The sequence below is a fragment of the Diplotaxodon limnothrissa genome, linkage group LG7, assembly GCF_057381915.1.
Source record: "Diplotaxodon limnothrissa isolate DT_005_m linkage group LG7, D_limnothrissa_male_GT1.1, whole genome shotgun sequence".
In the NCBI taxonomy this organism is placed as follows: Eukaryota; Metazoa; Chordata; class Actinopteri; order Cichliformes; family Cichlidae; genus Diplotaxodon; species Diplotaxodon limnothrissa.
In genome coordinates this window covers 20,215,251-20,225,383 of record NC_140602.1, presented here as the reverse complement: position 1 = coordinate 20,225,383, position 10,133 = coordinate 20,215,251, and the positions used below count along the sequence as shown (strand labels likewise).

The window sequence follows — 10,133 nt, the reverse complement described above, 5'->3', positions numbered from 1 at the left end:
CTTCATGTAATGCCTATTGCTCTTAACTTTCTCAGTCTGGTTGAACACAGGGGGCAACATCTCAATGGACTGATGGGTGGAAAAATTACAAACTTGAAGTCCTTGGTGCATTCTTTCATTACATCCTGCAGGCTGCTGAGATATTACTTCAATATGACAGCTTTACCAAACCCAAAGAACAGCTTTAGTCTTTATATAACGGTTGATGTTTTATATATAGATAAGGAAACCACATACTGCAAAATTCAAATAAATTATATTTTCCCCAACAATCATTTAGTAGCACCTTTTTTATGTGTTGTTTGTAATACAACATGTGGAATATGCATGTTGTTGTTTCTTAATGCAGTCATGGTAATTGCTGTAGGCTCTGTGTGACTACAAAGGGAGACAATAGCCTTGTTATTTGTCACCCTATCAGTGACAGCGCAGATCAGTTATTATTCTGGGAGTGTTTGCCTTTATTAATACCCATACACTTCTATTAGGAGCCACAACAAGCTTGAAATTGTGTTGCTAATTAACTGGTCAGCCTATCTCCAGTCTCATTTTGGGTCAGTGACACAATCCAGCATGATGATGTTCACAAAAGGTTGACAACACTGTTGTGTAATTGGAAAGATTCCCATTTGATGGTTATTACTGTTTATCACCTGACACTCTGTCTCAGTTATTGTTTTGACTGCACTCCTGACTGTCCTTTAAAATGTTGTCCTTCCTCTTCTTCTTTGAGGTCTTTCTTGCTATGATGGCCCCTCAGCAGATTCAGCAGTTTCTGGCTCCCAGCCAGCTGCAGGCTCTGATCCACCAGAAGCAGCAAGCCCTACTGCTTCATCAGGTATTTGCACAGTTAACATATATACATGTCAGGGTGGTGGTGTTTGATAAACATGACTTACATAACACAGCAAAGTTTGTAAATTGGCTACTATATTTGTTTATTTATTATTTGCATATACATATAATTATTATGATTGTTGTTAACTTAGCCTAGTTTACTAGCTAAGAGAAGTGACTTAGCTAGCAAGCGTTAAAAAACAACAAAACTCTTATCAATGGGAATTTATGACAATGAGAATACATTGTGGTTATAAGGTTAGATATTTGAGTTAATGTTACTGCAAAATGATTTAGACTGAGGCCGTGATTAACATGAGCTTAATGCTATCAAGGTGAGCTAATTTGTAAGCTAGTCATTCCAAAGCAAACTGGTGTTTCAAAGTCAACCAATCAACCAATATGTATAATAATAATAATAATAATAATGATAATAATAATAATAATAATAATAATAATACAATAACACAGCAGCTTACTAAATGTTATATTTAACATTAGATAAAGTGCAAAAGTGCTAGTGCTAGCACATTATGACTTATACTAGGAGAACCAAAAGGTATAATTATTAAAAACGCTTCTGGATTTTAACTCAACCTTTTCACTTACCTAGACTTTCTCCACTAAGGTTTAACTCCATCTCATTAAAGAGAATGTATTAATTTTGGCTTAGTACCATCATATCACCAAGATGTCAGTATTTAAAATGGCAATGTTAGCCTATGACCCCTTTCTTCTGTGGTTTCTGTTGTTGTTGCTTTGTTGTTATTTATTCTCCTCTTGTAGCAGGGAAACAACAAAGAATCATGATTTTTATAAAGAGTTTGCCTGGGTTAAAGTGTTTTAATGCTTAAGCACGCAGTCTTTGAACAGGTTTAATATCAGACAGCCTATACCCAGCTAGTGTGTCTGTAAATCTCTATCTTCAGTAAAAAAAAACTTTTTGTCATTGTTTCCACCTTCTGTAATATACCAAATACTGAAATTGTACCACACACCTAAGATTGGCAACCATGACGCAGCCTAAAATAAATAAAACAAACAAACATTTCTGCCAGTAGCAGTTATAAGTGTCTAAATGATCGTGATAATGCTACATTTTTTGATAGCATCACCTGAAAGAGTTCTACAAGAAGCAGCAACAACAGATTCAGCTGCTTCAGCAACAGTCCAGTAAGAAAATCAAAGAGGTAAGAGTCTCAGGCTACAATATTACACACCTATATATTTTTGGAGGATATCCTATTGTTGAAGATTGATACACATATCAAAAATAAATATTTATTACTTTTCCTTTCTCTGGTTGTAGAGATTAAAGTGAAATAATGAATGGATTTGGGCTTTTATTTTAAAAGAATTTTGACATCTGAGCTTGAACAGAAATAGTATGTGGATTTGGCCTTTTATTTTAAAATCATTTCAGCAACTGATAAAGTCATTAAACGTTATCATTAAATGGTGATATCACCTGACTTAAAATTACGCTCTTCCAGCCTTAAAAGCCCAGAATCGATATCTAAACATCTACCAGATGTGACCCTTAATGGACTGACTGGTCTCACTCTGGTATGGCAAAAGAGAGTGAGGGCAGTGTTTACTACCTCAGTAGAAATGCTTTCTTTCCCCATCCTCCAGCTCTCCTCTCCCCAGCTCGTCTTCCAGCAGCTCATCCAACTCCAGCAGCAGCAACAGCAGCAGCTCCTCCGGGCGCACAGACCAGCGCTGTCCTCTCCCGCTCTCTCTCCAGGTCACTCCTCTTTACATCTATTTCCAAAAGTTATACATTAAAAAAAAGTTTCTTCAAATCAACTCTTTCATTTTGTGCATACTATGTGTTTTAAGTCATCATTTCGAGATTGAAGGAACAGCAGGGGCTCTGTATAATTAATGTACACTGAATAACAAATGCTACATCGCTAGAAAAATACACCACAGCTACTTTGCTATTTGCAGCAGTATTGATAGACTTTGTGTTTTCAATCATCTTTTAGCTTGTCTCAGCCCTGCAAAGATGCAGCAAGTATGGAAAGAGCTCACAATTGGAATGACTGAAGATAAAACCACAATAAAAGAGAATCGAGAATCTTCCGCTGGCAAAATAATGTCAGCAAAAGTCCCAGGGAGACAAGCCGATGACCAGCAGTCTGCCTGTCCTCACAGAGCTGAGAGGTAAGAGCCGTCTGTTCTCGCTGTAAGCAGCAGGAGGGCTCAGGTGACACTGCCTTTTTTCTGTTAACATCAAAGACTTGTCATCGGTAGACATTTTTTTTTTCTCTCAAGGTGCGGGTGAGGAGATGTTTGCTTTTGAGACTTCACTTTTAATTCCCCTTGGGGACAATGTATTTTGTATTGTTTGTTTGCTTTGTGTTCTGCCACCTGAAGTGGATCAGCAAAGAAAAAGTTTACGTAACTGCAGTACACGTCCCGAATCAAAAGTAAATAGTTATCCTGTTTTTTGTGCTTTTTTTTTGTCAGTGCTCCCTGCCACCTCTCTCCTGTCATTTCTGCTACCTGAAAAGAAAACAAAACACTCTTATATCTGTTTTATTGCTGTTTTGTTGTTTGCCTGCTGTGGTTTCTTTAATCTTGACAGGCCCTTCTCTCTCTCTCTCTCGATCAGCACTGTTAAAGGTGATCACGCTGCCAAACACGCCCTCTTCGGTCACGGCGTGTGTAATTGGCCCGGTTGTGAGTCAGTCTGTGAAAACTTCAGCCAGTTTATCAAGTAGGTTTAAACAATCTTCACACTTTTAATTTTTGACATATAGCAGTGAAAACAAAGCAGCAGAATAACTGACATCTCTTAACCTCATCTTCAGATACTAATGGATAATATGTGAATTATGTAATCACATTTTTTTTAATGAAATGGATTACATTTGAAAAGACATAATTAGGTAATAGCTCCACTGTTATGGATTTGCTTTTTTCATTTTGATTACTTCTTTCAAACTTTACAATTTTAAAATGATGATATTGATCAGCTTACAGTTAAATATGTTAAATATTATGTTAGTTATGTTACTTTGTGAAAAACAAAAAATCTGGTTATTTAAAACTAAAATTAGAAATTAACACGATTTTATTGTTTGTGTTGCTTGTTTGTTTGTTTACTGTTCACTCAAAACCAAAACGAACATTGAGACATGAGAATAACAATATAAATAAACTTAAACTTTCTTTCTGCAAATATTGTAAAATCCTTTACTTCATAACCACACAGCTGATTTGAGTTTGATTTATTTTTGTTTAGATACTTACTGTTGTTGTTATAGCCCTTAACATTCACTTCATCATCAGTGTGGGTCTAAATGTTGTTTTATCCACAGTATTTGATAAGAGATAAAAGATTCTTCCTCTACTTCTACATTTAAAAAAAATCTCCTAACATATTTGCTCTATTTGTTTCAGGCACATAAGCAGTGAACACACTCTGGATGACAGAAGTACAGCCCAGTGCAGAGTCCAGATGCAGGTGGTTCAGCAGCTTGACCTTCAGGTAGGGACTCTTAACTTATAAGTATCACTGACAGAAAAGGAAGCAGCGATGCTTGAATTATGTCCGATTTATTGAAACTTGCACAGTGTTAAGATGTTCTCAAGGTCAACATTGATTTTATCATTTTATGTGCAATTTCCAACTGAGGTCTACAAACCAGAAGCACGAGTGTTCATAAATCCAGACTTAAAGTAGAGGAGCTAGAGCCTTTTCAGCAGTGTTTCAGCTGCCCACGTCTCTGTTGAAACTTATTGAAACTACTTATTCTTGCTTTCAGTTCTAGTTGAGCAGAGAACCCTAGCTTTTATACTTAATTGATTGTATTTGATGGTTTTTAGTATGTATTTGGTGACTGTTACGGATAAATGTGCATTTTGTATAACCTGTGCACTTTGGTGAGCTGAGTTCTTTTAAAATGTGCTGTAGGAATAAACTTTGACTTGACTTTCATAGCGTTCTTTCGGTGCTTCGCACGTTACAATAACCTCTAAATTGTTATGGATCATGTGGGGGATTAGTTGCTACGTCATCAAAATGTGTAATATTCTATAGACTGAATGATGAACTGAGATGATGATACAGTCATAATTTAAAACATGGGTGATACCTGATATTATGCATGAGATAAGAGGATTTTTCTGTATACTTTATATATGCCCAACCCAACCAAGAAAAAAAAAGTTTATATTTGGAGCAAGGCTTGTCTGCAGTCACTTCAAACAAGAAACACTTGATTAATTTCTCCAATGCTCGACTATCTAGAAACCTTTCTGTTTATGCTAAATCCTCATGCAACATTCAGCCCCTGCTGTGCTTTTCCTGGTGTTTGACACAGAACGAATGCTTTCTTCCAGAGATCTGTCAGGTTCACAGCCTTCCATTTCAATAACCTCTGTCTGGTGATTACAATGTGACACCATCCACTACAATTTCCGCTTCCTTTCTTCATCTCCACTTACAGCTCTGCAAAGAACGGCAGCGTCTGCAGGCAATGATGGCTCACCTGCATCTGCCATCTTTAGAAGCTCAATCGCTCTCGGCGCCTGCACAGTCGCCACAGTCCGACACGGCTGCTGACCCGTGCAGCCCGCAGGTAGGCAGCGTTCAGTAATAGCTGCGCGAACAACACAGGTCGAGTAAATGAGCCGTGATATTTACGGCGTTACGGGGGGGAAACTCCAAATATGTGGAGAAAACAGCACATCTGGCTTCACCCTCATCTCTTCTAGCGCTGATGAAGATACTGCCAGGCTGTAATTGACTTGTTGAACTTTTACAGTTGAATGAGTTGCAAAAGCAAGCTGACATTTCCTTAGGAACAAAAAAATCCCCAAAACACAGCACTGAGGCAATGCTATGTGTGATGAGGGTCCTGGTAAGAAATATTTTATCAAATTGAAACACAAATTCATTTTTTGAAAAAGTTTACAAAGCACCTTTTGACTATGGCTCTAATTTGATCTTTGCTCTTTTACTTTGCGGAGCCCTCGGTGCTTTTTCAAAGCGAGGACGCTAAATGTACAGAGCGCTTCCTCTCCTCTCTGTGTCCAGCTGTTGGCACAGACGTGCTGTGATAATGTGGGAGCTAATCATTTGTTAATCTTGCAAATATTGCGCCATAATCACAACACCCACCAAACAATTTCACCCTATAATTAACAATAATTGGCTTCCTCCTTATTGTGACATTAGAGGAATCACCTCTGAAGAGGCAAATCCAATCGCTCCGTTACGCCCTGTTATGAATCTCCCACTCTGTTTTGTTTCCCTGTCAGAGTGTTCGCTGCTCTCGATCCTTTGTTAACTTCATGCTTTTGTCACTCTCAGCTCACTTCAGTCACCAACAGCTTGCCCTCGCTGAGACCATCAGACCCAGCCCAGGTGTCCCCTCGACCTCTAGATCCTGTTGGCACTCCATCCCAGGGGTGTGAGAAAGAGTTCCCCTCTCACACGTCAGGCGTTGGGCCAATCAGACGTCGTAATCACCCTCTGGTCTACTCGCTGTCTTCAGGTGACGTGTAACCTGGCCACTTGACACACAGCAGCTCATTCCAGATTTTTCACTTTGCTTTTTCTTTATTCTGCTTTTTTTCTTGTTTCAGAAAATGAATATGAGCTTTACAAAAACACTGATCTCAGACCACCTTTCACCTATGCCACACTGATTCGACAGGTATGACAGGTTTTTTTAAACTTTCTATTCGCCTTCTTTTATTTTGTATTTGCTGGTCCCGTATTAATGGATAAACAACGTTTTCATGGAATCTCTATGTTGCATATTGATTTGAATAACTTGATTCAAGTGATACAATTTTCAATCCGTGTTTGAAGTTTTTATCAAGTTAAATATGCATGTTTTCCTGTTGTTTTAGTAGTCAGCTGGTTTTAGAGCGTGAATATGGAAAAACTGACATGAGGTCTTTTTACAACTGATTAATAAGTAAAAATAGTTTACACATGACTCACTAGTTAACTGTAAGACAGAATAATGTTATAAAACAGAATAAAACATTTAATTTTCAATATTTTTATCCACCTGACATCAAAAAAATGTGCTTGTTTGTGTTTTTTCTTTTTATATCTTTTATATATTTAACCTCGGTTTGTATATGTAAGTTTAGAAATTTTGTTTTGTTTGTTTGTGTGTGTGTGTAAAAGATTGTATTAGGTTGATGTTTGTATATTAAATGTCATATATGTGTATGTAGTTAACCAATGCATTTACATTTTTGATGTCTCGTGTGGAGTCACAGTGTGTTATATGTTGTTTTGCTGTTGCACAAAATGTAAAAACTGTGCAAGTACACTTTAACTACGTCGATAAAATAAGTGTGAAGAAGAATCATTAACTGAGTAAAAAAAACAGGATAGAAATGATTAAGCACAATAAAAAATACAATAAAGTAAGTAAATAAAAAGAAGGAAGTAATTGCCTACTTCAATTAAGAGTCCAATTAAAGGTCGGTTTTACATTTCTGTTTGGAGCTTGGAGTGTAAAAGTTCCCTCACCAAAGGCATTGCGTCCTGCGCTTTGGAGCAACTAACAGACTCATGCCAGAGAATCCGAGCAGTCATACAAGCTCATACTTTGTAACCACGTGAGACATCTAATAGATCACAGGGTGCTTCAAAAACATCTGGAAGCAGTAAATGTCAGGAGTCTCCTTCTGGTCCAGATACATGCTCACCTGCAGGGTTGTGAAATATCTGTAATTGATTTTTTTTTAACATTTTCGTAGCATTAAAGCGTGAATCTTGATAGAAAAACATGCATCTGTTTCTACTATAGCATTATTTTTGCAGAATTGGCGATTCCTTAAATTTAAACAAACACAAAAGCCGTATCTTTGTTCCTTGCCTTCGATAAACTAGTGAAGGCTTTAATTTGATCCTGTATTGTGCTACAGTGTATTATTTCCTTTCCATCTACAGGCTATCATGGAAACATCAGACATGCAACTAACCCTCAACGAGATATACAACTGGTTCACAAGGACATTTGCTTATTTCCGACGCAACGCCGCCACTTGGAAGGTATTCCACCTGCAGATGATTAACTCTGTATCCCACTGTGTGTCATACCCGATGCATGCTGCATGCATTCAGAAATATCTTCCTCACTCTGATTTCATCTGGATCAGAATGCGGTTCGACACAACTTGAGCCTGCACAAGTGTTTCGTGCGCGTGGAGAATGTGAAAGGTGCGGTGTGGACTGTGGATGAGGTGGAATACCAGAGGAGGCGATCCCAGAAGATCACAGGGTACAGTAGATCCTCCTAGTTTATTGCAGTGCCGCCATCAGGGTATCTGTACATATTTCATAAATATAATGATAATTAATTACACAATAATCAAAATATCACATTTTAATCACAAAACACAGCTTTAGCATGAGTAACCACAAACTTCTGCTGTTTGTAAATTCACAAATTTATATTCAACCTTATGGTCTACAGTGCTAAGTATCATCTATATTATAAAAACCAAAAGGAAAGGTTTAGTTTCCTTATTTTAAAGACAGACATCTCTGCAGGTGATTTATTTAAAACAGCTGAAAATTGCTGTGAAATATAAGGCGCAATATTAATGGAGACAAAAGTTACATTTTTAGCATTTCCAGGAATCACGGCTTTGAAATTTAAGTTGAAATCAATCCATAAATTCCAATCTGATCGCTCTCCTATATCACTCAAATCCGACGATGTTGACTTTGAAAAAATTCTCAAAAATCTTTAGAATATGGATAAACGTGGTTGGAAAATTCAAAATTCCATTCAGTAGAGGCCCTTTACTCTTATTCATTTGTTAAATACATTATGAATTTTCATTGCTGTTATCTGTTATTTTCTATTATCTGCAGAAATCCATCACTGATGAAAAGTATTTCCTCCAGTGCAGGTTATGGAACCCTAATGAATTCTGGCTTGCAGGTGAGCCAATGCATTCTCAACGCAGGAGTGCTTACAGGTTGGGGGCGTGGCCACTCTTTCATTTATGCTCACTTTTCTTTTCAGACCGCACTGGCAGAGGCGTCACTGCCAGGACTCAAGAAAGACAACGTAAGAGGAAATTCAAAGAGTGAAATACAAAGGAGCAGCATGGCTGACAGCCACAGAAACCAAAACTTCTCTCCTCGTGTCCAGACGTGAGTTTAGCTTTGATATAAAATTCGCTCCAAAAAAATTTAGCGATATAACTCTGAAGTTTGATGTCTTTTCTATTTAACCTCTTACAGGCCGCTTTTCCTTGAAGACAAAGAGCTGAAGGTGAATGACCAAGGATGTCTGATACAGACAGTGAAACCAGTCAGCCTGCAGCCAGACATGAGTGAAAATGATGGAGGGCATTTGTTTGACCTTGAATGACTCTTTTATTGTTAAGAAAAGCAGTAAAATCAGCATTAAAACAATTTAGAATATTTTCTATTCATCAGCAAATGTAATAAAGTAAATTTAGCTTTGAGACAGATTATAGCAGCCTCAATTTCTCCTCAATTTCAGTCAAACAGCAAAAGAAAGCAGAATATAGTGCCACTTGTGGTCTCTGTGCTGGGAATACTTTTATCAAATATTTAAATATTGGACTATATATCTTAATAACAGTTATTATTCAAATATCAAACAGACATGTAACAAGTTGAGCATTTAAAGGTGACCGAGATTAGTCGCATTTCTTAGGATAATAGTATTTTTTGTTTGTTTGTTTGTTTTGTTTGACTTTCTAACGGACATCTTGCCAAGAAAATGGCAACAATTTAGAACAATTTGTGATTTTTCACCAAAAGCAACCCGTACGCTTTTGTATTAATTATTTATGATGATAGAAAATGTTTGTTGATAATGTTTGTTAATAGTTTGTGTCTCAAAGACACTTTTAAATAACTGAAAAGCATTCGTTGTGCACTGTTTCTTCTGTTTTCTCTGTTGTGATTATTGATAGAAAATATGGGATTTTCACAGGTCAGTTTTTTTTTTTAAATGAGGGTCTGTATACTGAAATAAAGGTTCTGTTTTTGTTATTGAGAACACGGTCTGTATAATGTGTGTAAAGATGTGTCAGTCTGTAGGCTTGTGTCCAACATTTAACAATAAAAATATATATAATAGTTTAATGTTGTATTTATAAGGCTGTGCAACATTATGCTTTTTCCTTCAGTTATCAACTTGCATACTTAAAAATGTAACACCCATGCGTCGGGTATTTTTAATGCTGATTTATACAAAGTTTAAAAAAAGGCAAATTTGTAGTGTCATGTTTGGATTTGTTTGACATGGTGCATGTACTTGTAACCTAAA

At 37.0% G+C, this 10,133-nt stretch overlaps 1 protein-coding gene across 1 annotated transcript; it reads left to right on the top strand.

Moving 5' to 3' along the window:
* Positions 1–706: 706 nt before the first annotated feature.
* Positions 707–9,203, top strand: LOC146628205 (forkhead box protein P2-like). Its single transcript, XM_085357645.1, has 14 exons — positions 707–838; positions 1,947–2,027; positions 2,473–2,584; positions 2,829–3,006; positions 3,458–3,562; positions 4,249–4,336; positions 5,298–5,429; positions 6,164–6,347; positions 6,439–6,509; positions 7,769–7,870; positions 7,978–8,099; positions 8,699–8,768; positions 8,853–8,983; positions 9,074–9,203. The coding sequence occupies exons 1-14, from the start codon at positions 707–709 to the stop codon at positions 9,201–9,203; spliced, it is 1,638 nt and encodes a 545-aa protein (XP_085213771.1).
* The last annotated feature ends 930 nt before the right edge of the window (positions 9,204–10,133 follow it).

Bases quoted from the DNA above. Each gene is read 5' to 3' on its own strand.
- LOC146628205 (XM_085357645.1), top strand. From the start codon at position 707: ATGTTGTCCTTCCTCTTCTTCTTTGAGGTCTTTCTTGCTATGATGGCC. The intron at 3,563-4,248 runs GTAGGTTTAAAC...TATTTGTTTCAG, and splicing joins AACTTCAGCCAGTTTATCAA to GCACATAAGCAGTGAACACA. The intron at 6,510-7,768 runs GTATGACAGGTT...TTCCATCTACAG, and splicing joins ATGCCACACTGATTCGACAG to GCTATCATGGAAACATCAGA.